General features: G+C 37.1%; 1 protein-coding gene across 1 annotated transcript in view; it reads right to left on the bottom strand.

The window, feature by feature from the left end:
* Positions 1–288: 288 nt before the first annotated feature.
* The window catches only part of PPIL4 (peptidylprolyl isomerase like 4), a 36527-nt gene continuing 19436 nt past the window's right edge, over positions 289–17379 (bottom strand). Inside the window, exons 11-13 of the mRNA XM_027056656.2 lie at positions 14512–14608; positions 9862–10009; positions 289–4111 (exon numbers count right to left, since the gene is read on the bottom strand). Coding sequence (XP_026912457.1) covers positions 3860–4111; positions 9862–10009; positions 14512–14608 — 497 coding nt within the window. The 3' untranslated portion in view covers positions 289–3859. The remainder of the gene's footprint in view (positions 4112–9861; positions 10010–14511; positions 14609–17379) is intronic.

Raw genomic sequence — 17379 nt, 5'->3', positions numbered from 1 at the left:
ACTTTCTATTGCCATAGAAATATCGATGTGTGGTATTGGTGGAGGGATAAACAGTAAACCAATGGAAGAGAGAGCCCATGAAACAAAATCCACACATATATGGAAACTTACCTGATAGAAGATCAACAGGGAATATACATGATCTATTCACTAATGTTTTGGACAACTGGCTACATCCATATGTTAAAAAAAAAAAAAGATTTTTTTTGCTATATCACACCATACACATACACACATACAATGTGGATTAAAGATTTAAACTTAAAAAAACAAAGCTTTATTTACAACTTTTAGAATATAGGAGAGTATCTTTATTAAGGACTTCTTGAACAAAATATAAAAAACACAAAACACACAGAGAAAGGCTAATAAATTTGACATTCAACTTAAAAATTTCTGCCCAAAATATATAACCTAATTCTAATCAAACATTTAGACATAACTTCTAGTTTACGGGAAATAGAGAAGAGTTAGAAGACACCCCAGATTCTGAAACACTCTAAGAAATATTCTGGCCTGAACTCTTCAAAAAGTCAATGTCATTTGAGGTGGGAAGGATGGATAAGAAACTCTTCTAGATTAAGAGAATAAAATGATGAGAACAAGATGTGATGCATGAATGTTGAGTCTGGGATTAAAAACAAATCACTACCTCAAAATGACATTCTTGAGATATTCAGGGAAATTCAAATGTAGACTATGTGTTATTTATTCTGGGATTATTGTTACTTTTCGTTTCTCTGTACGCAACATGAGACTCCAACTCATGACCCCAAAATCAAGAGTCTCACGCTCCACAGACTGGGTCAGTCAAGTGCCCTTACTGTTAATTTTCTTAAATGTGATAATAATATCGTGGTTATATAGGACACTTGCTTTTTAAGAAATGCATGGTGAAATACTGAAAGGTTAAAGTTCATCATGTTTTCAACTTACTTTCAAATTGGATCAACAAGTTGTTATTAATTGTTAAATCTGGATGGAAGGCTTATAGATGTTCATTGTTTTTGTGTTTATATGAAAAAATTTTTTAAATCTTTTAAATATTTTTGAGAGATAGTGTGCTAGTGGGGGAGGGGTATATATAGAGAGAGAGAGAGACAGAGGATCCGAAGCAGGCTCTGTGCTGACAGCAGAGATCCTGATGCAGGGCCTGAACTCACAAACCACAAGATCATGACCTGAGGCAAAGTCAGACGCTTAACCGACTGAGCCACCCAGGCACTCCTGAAATTTTTTATATTACAAAGTTGAGGGGACATTTACAACTTGTGCTCTTCCAAGCATATCAATACAAAGGTGAGAAAATACGCCACAAACTGAGAAAAAATGTTTACAACATCAAATAGTAAAAATGGATTAGTATCCACAATCCATAAGAAAAACTCCTCAAAGAAATCTGTAATAAAAAGACAACTTCACATAAAATGGGCAAAAGACATGTGAAACTTTTCACAGAAAGCAATCAAGAATGACTATAATACATATGAAAAGATACTCAACCTTGTCAGCATTTAGGAAATGCAAATTTAAACACTGAGATTTCTACTCTGGCCAGAAAGCAGTGACAGGAGCAGAATTTACCTTCCCCATGTTAAACAACTAAAAGCCTGTACAGAAAATATCCTACAAAGTTTTTCAGACACTGGACAACAGCCAATGCAAGACAGTGACTCTTAAGAGAAGAACAAGGCAAGTCCAATAATTGTCTGAGGTTACCGCACAGTGTCCACACTACATACAGCGTGGTGATAGGGAGTCTCCATGGGCACAGAATGCAGGAGAGCCAAGATAAAGTTTGTAGGGCAGAGAATTGGAAAGAGGGGAAACTACAAAGGGAGAGTTCCAGATCTACGGAGGGTTTGCCTGAGTCTTCAGCTGAATACTAATCAAGTGTATGCACATGAGGAAACTACCAAAAGGTGGGAAAGAGCCACCAGAAAAGAACAGGCAACACAATTTGGGAGTTCATACAGGGCTCAAAATAGTTCTTGTTCCCATAGCCAGAGAGGGGAAATCTCATCAAAGACAAAGCATAGTGGAGAGTATTCAGAAGGGTTTACTCCCGTGGTGAGCCAAATTAGCCCTAGCGGCTCATTAAGCTTAAAAGCAAGCTATGAAAGGATCAGACTGTTTCCAAGTAACTTCCTTATGTTCCAGAAAAAGCTCAACATATTTAAAGGAATACAAAAACTCTAGTGCACAACAACGTAAAATCCAAAAATTACCAGGGATACAAAGTAAATTACAACTCAATAATGGGTGGGGAAAAAAATCAATCAATAGAAACAGACCAGAAATGATACAGATAGAATGGCCAAGTACATTAGAACAGCTATTATTAACGTACTCTGGGTGTTTAAAAAAAAAAAAAAAAAAAAAGGAGGAAAGCATAAGCATGTTAAGGAGAGGCATGGGGGATATAAAAAAGACCCAAACGGAACTTCTAAAATTAAAAATAATGTCTGAGGTGAATACTACACTGGGTGGGATTAAGAGAAGATTAGATACTTCAGGAGAAAAGATTAATGAATGTGAGGACATAACAATGGAAACTATTCAATACGGAACAGAGAAGAAGACTTAACCCAAATGGAGCATCCGTGTAACGTGCGACAACTTCAAACAGCCTAACATACAAGTAATCGGGAGTCTTAGGAGAGGGCTGAGAGGAGGGGAAACAGCAAAAAGTAACTGAATAAATAATAGCCCCAAATTTTCCAACCTGGTGAAAACCATAAACCCACAGGTAAACAGCCCAAGCGGAAGAATGATGAAAAAACTACACCAAGCACATCATAATCAAATTTCTTAACAGCAGTGAGAAAACCTTAAAAGCAGCCAGAGAAAGAGAACAAGTTACATATATTAGAACAAACATAAGAATAATTGCAGTCTTCTTGCTGGAAGGCACAAGAAGATACCACTAAGCGTCCACTAAATTGACAAAATTGAAAAGCGGGAAGCTAAGAAGTGTTGGAGAGAATGCGAAACAAAGGTAAGTCACATAACGCTCGTCGGGGTGTAAGCTGGTTCGGCCACTGTAGAATATAACTTGGCATTATCTTGCAAAGACGAGGATTTCCATACTGCGTGAGCAAGCGATCTCTCTCCTGTATACAGAATGGTCACAGCAGCATTGTTTGCAACAGCAAAACCAAAAACACACAAACCAACCCTAAATGTCCACTAACAGAAGAATGGGTAAATTGTGGTCTATTGATACAACACTATAAAGCGATAAAAATGAATGACTCTCAAAATATACTAAGCTGAAAAAAGCAAGTCACAGAAGTAAACATACATTATGCTATTTATATAAAATTCAAAAACATATAAAACTTAACATTTTATTTACGAATACATCCATATGTTGTAAAACTGTAACAAGCAGGAGAATGACAAATAGAAAATTCAGAATAATCATCACTTGAGGAGAGAACACACAGAGGGTTTCTAAAATGCAGGTGATACTCTATTTCTTGAGCTGGCTCATGGGTACACAAATATTTACTATTCTTTATACCTTATATATACACATCTGTGAATTTCTGTACGTATGAAATACTTCATTTAAAAAAGAGAAGAGTGGAAAATGTGAAAGACTTGAAAAATGAAGACCACTATTTATGTATAACAATAAAATTAGTGTACAAAAGTATACAAAGAAAATGTTCAACTTTTTATTGTCTTTCTGTGCCCTATACAATCAGTATTAATCGAAAAGGGCCATAACCCTAGTGTGAAAAAAAAAATAACAAGCAGAGTCTCTGACGCTTTGACACAATATCTGAGTACCTGGTGCTCCAAGTTAGACAACAGTAAATACATTAGCCACCCATGTCTGATTCTCTGTCTTTCATCTGTACTTGGATTTTTCTTTATCTTTGGATTTCCTGGGACTCCTGCTTCGGTCTCTCTTTTTACTCCGTTCTCTTTCGTAGGGGTCTGTTTGGTATTTGGCTTTGTGACTGTTACTGTAGTGGCCGTCCCTTTCTCGAGATCGGCTACGACTTCGGTTTTGAGGTCGGTCTCTCTTTTCACTCTTTTGTTTCTCCCAACAGCTTTCCTCTTCTTCATAGTGACCAAACCCCATTTCCCTGTAGATATCCTGTCAAAGGAATGGAGAGACAGTTACAGGTGGATGAGTAGAAGAATCATCTTGTAGTCACTGTCAATTAATAAAACTCAGCGAGCAGCTATACCAGCTCAGGCTGGAACACTACCACTAATGCCCAGAATCTTGTAAATCAGAAAGCAAAAATAATTCACAAAGAGACTTAACCATTTTTCTTATCGATCTCATTGCTTTGTATCTACTATTTCAGCTGAACTAAAGGATCAGATCCAAAACCAAGAACTGAAATCATCCAGCTGAAAACAGAACAAGTCTTTAGAGAAAATCGCGACACCAAGAACTCTGGTTGTGGCTGGTCACCTTTCTACCTCCCCCTTCTTCACTCCCAAGTGATCGGCAATGGAATTACTAAAATTCCCCTAAAAGCCCTACTTTTACCCCTAAAAGAAGAGATAGCCAGGAGAGGTTTTAGACAAGTCAGTCAGTCCAAAAGGAAAACAGATGCTGCATACTTTGGTCTCATTATTTTTCAAGTGTTTGTTTTACAACAGCTCCTCTCCAAATCTTCAAATAAATCTTCCTTGTTTACACTGCACTGATGTATGTTTTTATTAAAAATCATTTATTTATATATATCCGTAAAATGAGCTGAGAAACAATGGAAAATTCCACCGCCCTTAAGACAGACAATAGAGTAGGGACATTAAATTCCATTCTTAGTAATTAACAGTCGTAATTTCCACACACAGAAGAGGGTTACTTAAAACAATTCTCTTTCTGCTGGTGTTCTACCCCTAATTAAAGTGAGTATCTCAGCAAGTAGCTGAAATCTAAAGAGACCAGAGCCAATGCTCTTTCAAGAGATAAGTTTGTAAAATCCAACTTCCTTAACAAATTTCTCTCAGAGGAAAGGCAAAATCCTAAGGATTGAGCTCCCAAGGGTCCCAACTCTATCGCCACAGACATTATAGTAAAGATAAATATCAAGGTTTAAAATCTAGAGTGATGAATACCCATGGTTAAGGACTGGGTTGTAAGCAAAGATTCATAATTATTCCATACACTGTCCAGATACTGTACATGACACCCGGCATGGAGATTGTCATATGTGAAAACAGATCTAACATGATTGTTATAATCAGTGTTTGTGGAATACAACATTATAAACTGATTCATAATTTCCCACACAATCCCAATAGGTCTTGTCATTCTAAAAGAGCCCCAAGGTAGAAGAATGACTATGTGGCTTAACCCTTTACCAACTGTTTTCTAGCAAAACATGACAGCCCCGGATCAAAGAATTTTTTGGTGCTTCCTGTAACATATACAAAATGTAAATACCTATGTACTATTCTGTCTGTACACTTAATTCTTGTATTGGTTGAGACAATCAACTTTTAAGATGGAGAGACTGCTTAGCTGATGCGTAACTCTTTAAAGTCCTCAGCAATTATACAAATAGGCAATTAAATGCTTTGAGTGTTTAAAGTAACAGCGAAAGAGATAAAAGACTACACAGTACTTAATTTTTTGAAAAAATTGAGGAAGCTGAAAATGTGAAATGGACAGAAGCCTTAAAACCTCTCCTACTTGGATGGAGTATTTTCAAAGCTACACAAGCTTTGAAGTCAGGCAGCTCTCGGTTCAAATGGTCTCTGCCATTTAGGAGATGTGTCAAACAAATAATCTTGAGGTTAGATTTATCAGGGGAGGTTTCATAGAGAAGTTAGGACTGGAGATGAACCTCAAAGAGTGAGTGGGTTTGGCTGTGGATTGGCTGCAGGAAGGCTAATGCACAGAGTGGAAGTGAAAACCAAAGAGCAAGGAAGAAATCAGCACTGTGTGCATAAAAGAGAAACTTCAGGTGGCTGGATGAAGTCATATTAGAACAGATCCTTTAAGTATGTATGTGCTAGCACAGTGCTAAGTGCTTTGGGGGCACAATATTACCCTCATTCTAGAAATAAAGAAATTGAGACTCAAGAGATCTATACAGGTTGGAGATTATTATTTAATTGATCAGTAACTTGACATATAAAATTGAAAAGGGGGTGGTACAGAATAATGAAAAAAACCCCTCATACCTGACTGAATCAAAATAATGTTAAAGTTCTAGCTCTCTGATTAAACTCAAAAGGCTCACAGGCCTGTGGGGTCAGGAACTTTATATCTAAAGTGAGAGAAATTAATTCGATGAGCTCTAAGTCTTTCCAGTACAGACTATAAAAAATTGTATCATTTTATGGGTGCCTGGGTGGCTCAATCAGCTAAGCGCCCAACTTTGGCTCAGGTCATGATCTCATGGTTCCTGAGTTCAAGCCCTGCATCGGGCTCTCTGCTGTCAGTGCAGAGCCTGCTTTGGATCCTCTGCCCCCTGTCTCTCTGCCCCTCCCCTGCTCTCTCTCTCTCCAAAAATACATAAACATTCAAAAAAAAAATCTTAAGAAAACATTCTATCAATTTATACACTTAAGACATAAGACAAAATGATTAAACTAGCATGTGGCTAAAAAGGAAAGAAAAAACACCATTAAAAAGTCCTATTTATTTATTTTTTTAAGTGGCCAATTTAAACAACCTATCCAATGATTTCATGTAAAGCAGTCCAAAAAAAATCTAAACTAAGAGCCATGCTTGCTCAGGTCTTTAGGACTCAATCAAAGGTTTAGTTAAATCTAAATCACTAAAATAATACTACATGATTAAAATGACAGTAAAAATAGAGTCCCAAATTATAAGAATAATAAACACCTTAAAAGCCACAGAGGACTGACAGCCAGTATGAATACTTCTCAGCAAGGCAAAACCCACAGCCGAGAACTCACTTCCTGGAACCCCAGTAAAGTCCAAACCTCAACAACATAGTAACCACCTTTGGAATAAAGACACGAGGTGAAAAAATTAAACAGAGAAGTTTTCGAATTCAATAGTAAGTCTGTCACTCAACAAAAAACAAAGAACTTCAAGAAATAAGTTAAAACATTCTTAGGGAACTAGGCTTACCAAGCAAAATACCAATAAATAGGAAAATCTGAGCTATACCTGAAAATAATCTAGCACTGAAAATTCCCTTCAGTGATTATATTTTTGAGACTGAACTCAAAAGGATAAAGATCAGAATAATACAAAAAAAATCTGGCCCACTAAAATCTTAAATACAGATGCTATTTAACTGGAAAAAAAATAAGAGAAAATTAGTATAAGAAAAAATAAGAGAAAACTTGATTAGTATACTAAATCAAGTACAAAATCAGGGGTGCCTGGGTGGCTCAGTCATTTAAGTGTCTGACCCTTGATTTCAGCTCGCGTCATGGTCTCACATTCATGAGATAAAGCCCTGTGTTGTGCTCTGCACTGACAGTGTGGAGTCTGTTCTCTTTCCCCCTTTCTCTGCCCCTCCCACGCTCTCTCTCTCTGTCTCTAAATAAATAAATACACTGAAAAAAAAAATAACCAAGTACAAAATACAAAAACATTTGCTTTAATATACTTTGAGGGGAGAAATAAAGTTAGGAGATTATTATTTAGAATTTAACAATTTTATGTTTTTTAACTTTTTTTTTTTTTTAACGTTTATTTATTTTTGAGACAGAGAGAGACAGAGCATGAGCGGGGAGGGTCAGAGAGAGAGGGAGACACAGGCTCCTGGCTCTGAACTGTCAGCACAGAGCCCGACGCTGGGCTCGAACTCACGGACTGTGAGATCACGACCTGAGCCGAAGTCGGACGCTCAACCGACAGAGCCACCCAGGCGCCCCGAATTTAACAATTTTATAATTACCAATGGACTTAAAATTATTTGAAAGATACTAACAACATTCCCCCCAAAACTACTTGATGCCTTTTACTCCTTGCCAAAAAACAAAAGTATTTGCTATTATAAAGTTTTAAGTAATCAAAGAGAGGATAAAAACGATTTGCAAAAAGAGGAGGGAATCACAGACTTAATTAAAATGTGGCCAGCTTTTGGATTTTTTGGACCTCTGATGATTTCAAATACACCAAAATATATCTCAGGCCTGATTTCACTGATTCCAGATTCCATGTACAAGTGCAAGATGAGAAACTGCAGCTAAAAGGAACACATGGTGAGTGTGGTGGTAGGAGGAAGCAGGGGTAGAGACCAAGGAGTTTTAGTGGCAAATCTGCTAAATAGTCACAGAAACGGGACGCAGCCACCATTTTAAAAGATTGGGGTGGTCTTAGGCTAAACTGATAGAGTACAGACATTAATAAGAAGAGGGAGATGTTCCATTAGATCACACTGGATTATTATACTAGGGGACAAACTATATTAGCATAGCAATAGAATTTAGGAGAGGAAACGGCCAGGAATATATTCCAGATAAGAGCAGCAGCAGAGTGGTTAGGAGTACACGTCCAGATTTACACTGTGCTTCTCTTACTTATCAGTGGTACAAAACCAGGCAAGCCGCTTAACCTCTCCAGTTTTCACTTTCTCTGCTGTGAGATGGGGAAAATCGTATCCACCGCACACCGTAAGCACACAAGATGTTAGCTATTACGGATTCATGTGCCTATTATTTGGAGGATTGAGTAACTGAGTGAAGGTGTAACTTGAAAAATGAGGGCAGGTCATGAACGATGGCAATCTTTAAACAGCAGAAAGGCTACGGAAAAAGACACACAAGATAATAGCAAGAAGTAGGAATATATGCTATCTAGAATACAGGAAACTAAGAATATATGTAAAATACGTGTCTGCTGAAATTTTTAAAAAATGAAGAACAACCCATGAAGCACATTAAATGGTTACCTTGGGGGCAGAAGGGGACAGGGGACAGGGAAGGGGACAGGTTCTCCATTTGTACCACTTTACAGATTTTACTTTGGAACCATACAAGTGATTTTTAAAACTAAAAAACAAACAAACAAAAAATTTAAGCAATCCCTAAACATCGAAAAGAAACAAACTGAAATATCAATCTAGTTAATGGCCTTACCACAGAAACTATTCCAAGTGATTTAAAACACGCTAATTTGACTGTAACAGTAAAAGTAGTAATACCCAGTGTAGAAAATGTGTGCACCCACGTTTTCCTTCACTTAATCTCAACAACATACCTATAAGGTAAATATAATCTCAATTTCACAGAGGAGGAAACTGTAGCTCAGAAAGCTCACTAACTTGTGGACGCCACATCAACGAACAGCCGTGCCGAAATGTACACCTAGTTTTTCCGAAGCCAATCCCTTACTTTGCCAACCATACATATCTCTCCTCTGCATTTTTGCTTGACCTTCTTACTTACCATCTTGAATTTTCTCCCTTCTCACCTTTGCCTACTAAAATCTCTGCATCAACCAGGGCCTGGCTGAGAAGTCCTCACGTGGTTGATTATGAGTGCTGTTTTTATTTCAGATACACAATATAGAAACGCATAAATGTCCCACAGGCCTGAAAACCTCAACAGCTACCGGTACTATACGTAACACTTGGTAATAAATGAAAATGATAAATGAGCACTTTCTCAGCATAACCACACTGATGGGAATTAGTGTCCACATGCATGGAAATCACACTTGTTTTGCAATATGGAACTAAATGATATACCAAGCTACTCTGAAAACAATCTTGTATCATTTGTGATATATGTTCTTGACAATTAAAGTTCATTAACCCCAATGAAACCATTGGGGTTAGAACATATGCACCCTGTCCAGATCTATATGCTTAGTCCCTAACTTATGTCGCTAAGATGTAATGTACAGAGGGATAAAATGGTTACCCCCCTGCAGCTAAGGCCGGACACTCGAAGTACCTGATTAGTATTTTTGATCGGCATATAGTCCTCATCTTCTTTTTCTTCCGAGCAGTGACGAGTTTTCTTCTTGTGTTTCTTACTTGTGTGGGAGTGACTTGATTTCGGATCCTCTCCTTGCTCATCTAGTACAAGATCGTATTTCGCGCTGCAGCAGCTAGTTAAGGACAGATGTGAGAATGGACACTGATAACACACCAAAACAGAAGAATCTGGTAAACAAAGGAGGCCATGAGGCTAAAGGTAACTTTTTAAAGCAAAAAGCATCTCACAAGCATAGAGTTTATGTCTAATACAAAACTAACTCCTATTTTCTTTCATTACATAGTCGGGGAAAATGGAAAGAACCCTGACCTTAAACAAGCTATTAACACTCGGCAAGTAGGTGGGCACAAAACATGTATCCACAAGTGAAAATATAAGAAGCAAAAAATAAGGAAACCTATTTGTTAATAATGAAAAAACTTAAACTTAGAAAAGGAGGCACATGTTTCACTGGAGAAAAAAGAAGGTATTACAAACCCCAATGGCAGAGGAGCTACATAAGACAAAAGGAACATTCAGGACACTCTTCCCTTGAAGTACTAATTAGTTCAACCCTATAGGAGGAAATTTAGCAATGCAGAGCAACAGCTACCATATTTTATTTTATTTTATTTTATTATTATTTAATGTCTATTTATTTTAGAGAGAGAGAAAGGGTATGACCAGGGGAGGGGCAGAGAGAGAGGGAGACACAGAATCTGAAGCAGGCTCCAGGCTCTGAGCGCTCAGCCCAGAGCCCGACGCGGGGCTCAAACCCACAAACTGTGAGATCATTGTGAGATCACAAACTGTTAAGCTCCACAAACTGGAGCTTAACCGGATGCTTCACCGACTGAACCACGCTGGCACCCACAACTACCATATTTAAATTACAGTAAGAATTTATAAAAAATTAAAATAAGTTAAATGAACCAAGACATATATAATGATTATTTTTAATAACAAACTGACAGCAACATAAAGCATAGTAATGAAGATAGTCTTCAATATATTGTAGAACTTCAACATGATGGATTATTGCAAAGAAAGATACTAGCAATGATAAATGAATGCAATGAAAAAACCTGGAAAGGTGTTTATGAAAAATTAAAAGTGAAAAGAGACTGAAATACTGTCTATACCATATGGTAATCGTTAACTTTACAAAGCATAAAAGATGAAGACTTGAAAGGAACGAGAAAAAGCATCATTTTTCTAGGTGGTAAACTGTGAGTGAATCTTTTTTTCTTTTTTTTAGTTGAAGTGTGGTTGACATACAATATTGTATTAGTTTCGGGTGTACAACATGGTGATTCAATATTTATATACATGAATGAATCTTGTTTTAAGTTCACATAAACGTGTTATAAAAATTATGATAATGTATTTTAATACAGAGATAAGTATTTTTTTTCTAATGTACTATTACATCTTAGAATAAGAGAAAATGTAAAACTATTACAACCTCTATTGAAAATAACCTCAAATTCTAATAGAATTTAAAGAAGGCTAACAAGTGTCAGAATAATGGTTTAAAAAAAAAAAACTCTTCTGAAGAAGGCCCACATGCAGAGCAATTTTAGTGGCAGGTGGGACTAGAGTAAATCGCAGACACACTTCCCTCAGGACTCGAGTTCCAGGTCTGGCCTCACGCTGCCGCAGCTCTGCGCTTTCCTCAGGGACGTGTCACTTCTACAGAAGATGCAACAGGAAAACGCTGCAGCCTCTGGCTTTCACAAGATGGCTGCGATGGCTAATCAGCCTGCACCATCCACTACGTTACTCCATCATCTCTAACTTCCTTGCTCCTTTATAGTAGGTCACAGTTTCCAGAGTAGCTTCTGGAGCCCCTCTTTTTTCAGGTACAAATTTGGTAGCCCGTGCCCAGCATTTCACCTCACTGTGTTGCTTTACACATGCCGCGCCCTCTGTCCAAAATGCTTTAAGCAGCGGTTTTCAAACTGCTGACTGTAACCTGTCAATGGGGAGCAAAATCCACTTAGTGGGTCACGGCCAGCACTTTGTAATAATGTAGAACAGAAAAGAGTATACGGAGCCTCGGAAAAATACCATTGCATTTCTGTTTCAATTATGTGTGCGCGTGAATGGCTATCCTTGGATTGTGGTGGGTCCAGATATAAACTGTATTTCTGAAATGATGGATCAAGTTAGAGAAAACAGCATCCCACCTCAGCCCTCCTCTCCTCACATTCAAGTTGCAGCTTTTGTCATTTCTCTTAGTGTTACCCGAGGGTGTCCCCTGACTCCTTGCCTCTACAAGACCCATATCCCACAAACGCACTTCTTAGCAACACTACAGACATATTTATATTTGATCCACAGTAATTATTTAAGGTCTGTTCATCCCCCCTCTCCAACAATAAAACGTAAGGTTCTATAAGGGCAGGGGCTATGTTTTACTGCTTAGTATACATCAGATGCCAAATAAGTATCTGTAGATTATTTATTATACCACCAGATGTGACATTTGTCACATCTCTTTTCCCTTGCTTAGCTACTATCTTCTTCTGCTCACTACTATAGTCAACACTTGTAGATGCCAAATCTTTCCAGTTAAACACAAATTTGAGATCTCCCGTCTTCTTTTCCACAGTTACTTCCCCGAGATCTACCCTAAGTTAAACTTGCCTTACCTTTTGTTCTATTTTTTAATCTTCTTAGTAGTAGTGTAATTTACGGCAATTTCTTTCTTCTCAAGATCCATTAAAGTGTATCTCCACCATGACTTTGTAACTTAAAACTTACTATAAAAAAAACTTACCAGATTATTACATTGTCCTCTAAATCTCCCTTCCTTGCCATAGTAACAAAGTAACATATAATATAGAATGAGGACAATATATCTCTTACATGTTATACTTTTTGTTTTTTATCTCTTACATATTATAAACACATGTTCTACCAATCTAATATTTTACCTGAGATTATAAATGCCTTGCTGAAATGAAATCTATCAACTACCAACAACATAAAGACCACCATATTTGGTCAGACTCAAGAATTTCCTTTTTCTTGTTCAATATTCTGTTTGAGAATGATTAACATTGGTTTACATCAGGACATGTCTGTCTTCTCCATCAATTTCAAAAGACTGAAGGCAAGCATTTTTCAATACTAGTCAAATGTGGTTGTTTAAATTAATTAAAATTCAACAAACTTTACAGTTCCTCAGTCCATTTCACATGCTCAAAAAACCACATGTGGTTACTAGCCATACTGGATGGTGGAGATATTTTCCAGCCCTGTAGAAAATTCTACTGGAGAGCACTGGGCTACAGATTTCTTCTCAAACATACCTGGTTTCCTTTCTTAACTTTCAGTAATCTATCATCTTAAATTTAAAACATTTTAATACTACATATTCTTTCCTTGCAGCCTGACCTACTTACCTCTGTGAGGGAAAGACACCTCCCTGTACTTTATACTCTATGCCTATACTTCCTTTTATTTGTCCTACCCACTTCCCTTCTTCCAGCTGCAGTTACTAGTAAGTCTAAATTTAATTTCAAAGATTTGTTAAATAAATCTCAAGTGTATTCCATCCACACCTTTTATGATTTTAATATTTCAATCATATCTCCTCTAATGTTCACCTTTTTAGACTGGAACTTAGCTTACTGTTTGATGTGTATGCATGTGAAAGCCTCTCCTCATGTTGATTATGTCAGTGTATTTCAGCTTTATCCAGCTGTTACACCTTACAATGTTTCATGTATTGTAGACAGTCAACACATTTTTTTACATAAGTATATAACAAGTCAACCTGATATTCCTCTTTCTTTGATGAATACTTGGAAAGGAAATGTCTAAGGCAGTGTGGGAAAAGAGAATCCCTAAACTGCTAACAGAAATTAGGAAACAAAGAAACCATTTACCAGAAAGCATCACAAAAGAAGTAACTTTTGCAATGTGTAGAGTGATAGATTTATAATGAGAATATCAATGAAAAAACTGAAATGACATAATGTAAGCAGTATGTCTCTGATTTTTTTTCTCAACCTAAAACCTCAAAAAACTTAAATTAAATGGTCAAGTCAATGAATTTCTTTTTAATCCTATAAAAATCAACTCTTGCTTACAGTATGAGCCAAATAAATATTTGTTGCTAGACTGACAATGTACTAAGCAGAAAGAAGCAACCTAATCATATAAAATAACAAAAGGATTTTGTCAATCTACACATTTACCATCTCCAAAGAAGTTAAACATTACAAGGAAGGGTAACACCAAGAATTTAGCTAAACTATATGAAGAAAATTTCTGACTATGGGGAACTGAAAACATTACAATTATATACAGAAAATACAAATCTTACCTGAAGATTTCAGAATAAGTGTTAACCTTAACCTAAGAGTAAGGAGGGAAAAGAATTAGGCTAGAGATCTCTTTGAACTGTAAACTCCATAAAATAGAGAAAATACCAAAAAGAGAAAAGTATATGTAAGACGGTAAAAAAATATTAACAATAAACTAAATGATGTCTTCACAAACCATCTGGATTCAGGAACCTTGTCTTCTACAGACTTTATGACTTATAACATATCACATAGTACTCTACACAGAGTGGATGGTCTAAATCCACCAATTGGTTCTTGTGAAGGATACTCCTGCTTGGGCTTTACTTTATCTTTCAAAACTAAATTAGATGGTTTATCCTGTTCCTTTTCATACTCCTTGAAATCACTCTTGGTGTATTTCCCACCTATTTATTAAAAAAAAAAAAGAAAAAGAAAAAAAGAATTTAGTAAGAAAACTCACCTAATTTATCAAAGAACAAAAATTATTTTATAAGAGGTATAACATGAGCTATTTTATAAGTAGCATATATACTGAGGAACAGAAAACGACTGAAGATTAGTAATTCATTCTCCATTACTGTTTTTAAATGAAATCTGATACCTATTTTGCTAGGTAGCCCTATGCTGCCACCTAACAATTTATGAGAGTATTACAACATCAAACTTTCAATCCTAAATTACACAATGAATACTTTCACTGGGAAATAATGCAGTGTTTAAGGAGAACCATTGAGTCCATAAGAAAATTAGGTCCAAAGGAAATTGATGGCTTGAGACTGGAGTCTGAGATCTGAGAGACTTATCTTGGAAGAAGTAAGGCTTTAAAGATCTCTGATCTGTCAAAAGAGACAGACTAAAATCTCAACAGAGCACCAAGCAGATAGGGCACAGTAGGACCCACACAGAAATTCACTAAAGGGTGTGAGAGGGGAGGGTTGGCAAGAACACCAAAGACAAACTGTGTCTGCTTTCAAGTTCTTGCTTAAGAGCACCTTTATTCCTCCCAAGTGCCAAAAATGAAATCAACAATCCCTCCAGAAAAATAGGACCTACCGTTCTATCTTGACTGGCCTTTAGTGGCAGGGCAGGGAAAGAGCATCATCCTCTGCAGCCCCTTGACTCCCAAGCCTACTCTCCTACCAGATGGAGATTCAGTCCTAGACCTGCTGACCAACCTGCCTTTCCTATCCCCTCAACTACCATGACTAAGTGCTTCTAGTGGGAGGGCTTCGTACACAAGGGCCAAGACTGAACGTACAAGTAAAGCAAACTGCAGGTACACAGAGAGGTGTTTTGATTGGGAATCCTACATACAACCTATCATCAGGTTCTTTAAACAAAGGAGAAAATAGGAATAAAAGAAGTAGGTAAGCATCAAAAACAAAATGAATCTACCTGGTAATTCCAGAGACTCTTGAAACAAAAATGGCCAGTAAACAACATTTCACAATATTTCACGTGAACATGAAATAGACAACTGCACACATTACAACACTGATAACTATAACGAACAGGTACCATTTCATCACTGACAAAAGATTCTGTGCTTGTCAGGAGTTTCACTATGGATGAGGCAGTTACGGTATAACGGAAAGAGCAATGGATTAAAGTGAAAAGTTCTGTGGTCAAATCCTGACTCTAGTGGAAGGTCCTAGGTCAGCCACTTCTTTGAAACTCATTTATATTCCTTTCATTTGTAAGCCGAAAATAATACCTACATTTCACAGAGCTATAAGACAAAGTACTTAGCACTGTGAATGGCATAGAGTATATATTCAATTTATTAAATACGAATCCATAATACATAAAACTATCTCAAAATTAACTACAGTTAACAAATAAACATGTTTATGATGGCATGTGAAGCTAAAGCATCTGTCTCCCTTTTCACTCACATGTGGATCTTGAGAAACTTAACAGAAGACCATGGGGGAAGGGAACGGGAAAAAAAGTTACAAACAGTTACAAAAAATAAACCACCAAAAAATAAATAAATAAATAAAATAATAAAGCATCTCTCTCCTATATGACATTTTATTTTATTTTTTAAAGAGTTTATTTTAGGGGTCCCTGGGTGGCTCAGTCAGTTAAGCATCCGACTTCGGCTCTGGTCATGATCTCATAGGTTTTAAGTTCAAGCTCTGCATCAGGCTCTGTGCCGACAGCTCAGAGCCTGGAGCCTGCTTCAGATTCTGTATCTCCCTCTCTCTCTCTCTGCACCTCCCTGCTTGCACTCTCTCTCTTTCTCTCTCAAAAATAAGAAAATATTACAAAAGAAAAAGATTTTATTTTAAATAATCTGTACACCCAATGTGGGGCTTGAACTCATGACCCCAAAATCAAGAGTTGCATGTTCTACCAATGAGCCAGCCAGGAGCCCTCCTCTATAACATTTTATTTTATTTTATTTTATTTTTTTATTTCATTTCATTTCATTTCATTTCATTTCATTTCATTTCATTTTATTTTAAGTTTTTAAGGTTTATTTATTTATTTTGAGAGATAGAACAAGCAAGCAGGGGAGGGGCAGAGAGAGAGAAACCCAAGCAGGCTCTACACTGTCAGCACAGAGCTTGATGCCAGGGTTGAACTCACAAACCGGGAGATCATGACCTGAGCCGAAACCAAGAGTGGGACATTTAACTGACTGAGCCACCCAGGTGCCCCTTAGAGAGGACTTTAAAGTGAACTTACTTTTTTCTAAAATGTTACATAGGAAGGGCATCTGGGTGGCTCAGCTGGTTAAGCATCTGACTTTTGGTTTCAGCTCAGGTCATGATCTCACGCCTTCGTGGGCTCAAGCTCCACATCAGGCTCTGTGCTGGCAGTACAGAGCCTTCTTCAGATTCTCTCTCTCCCTCTCTCACTGCCCTTCCCCCACTTGCACTGTCTCTGTCTCTCAAAATAAATAAATAAAGTTAAAAAAAAAAAGTCCTCTGTAAATAAACTACATTGAAACCACTCGGGAAGGCAGTATCATTTTTTCAGTGGGTGGATATGTTAGGAAAAGAATCGAGAGGAAAAAAAAACAAAAACTAAATTAAATCCTATTTATATCGTCAGTTTATGTGACTCTCAATAAATCACTTCACAAGATTGTGCTTCAAGTTCTTTCTCTGTGGTGAGGAACTGTAATTACACTGGCTTCACACATACCCCAAATGCTAAAATTAAA

Source organism: Acinonyx jubatus, chromosome B2, assembly GCF_027475565.1.
Source record: "Acinonyx jubatus isolate Ajub_Pintada_27869175 chromosome B2, VMU_Ajub_asm_v1.0, whole genome shotgun sequence".
In the NCBI taxonomy this organism is placed as follows: Eukaryota; Metazoa; Chordata; class Mammalia; order Carnivora; family Felidae; genus Acinonyx; species Acinonyx jubatus.
This window is presented reverse-complemented; position numbering and strand designations above follow the sequence as displayed.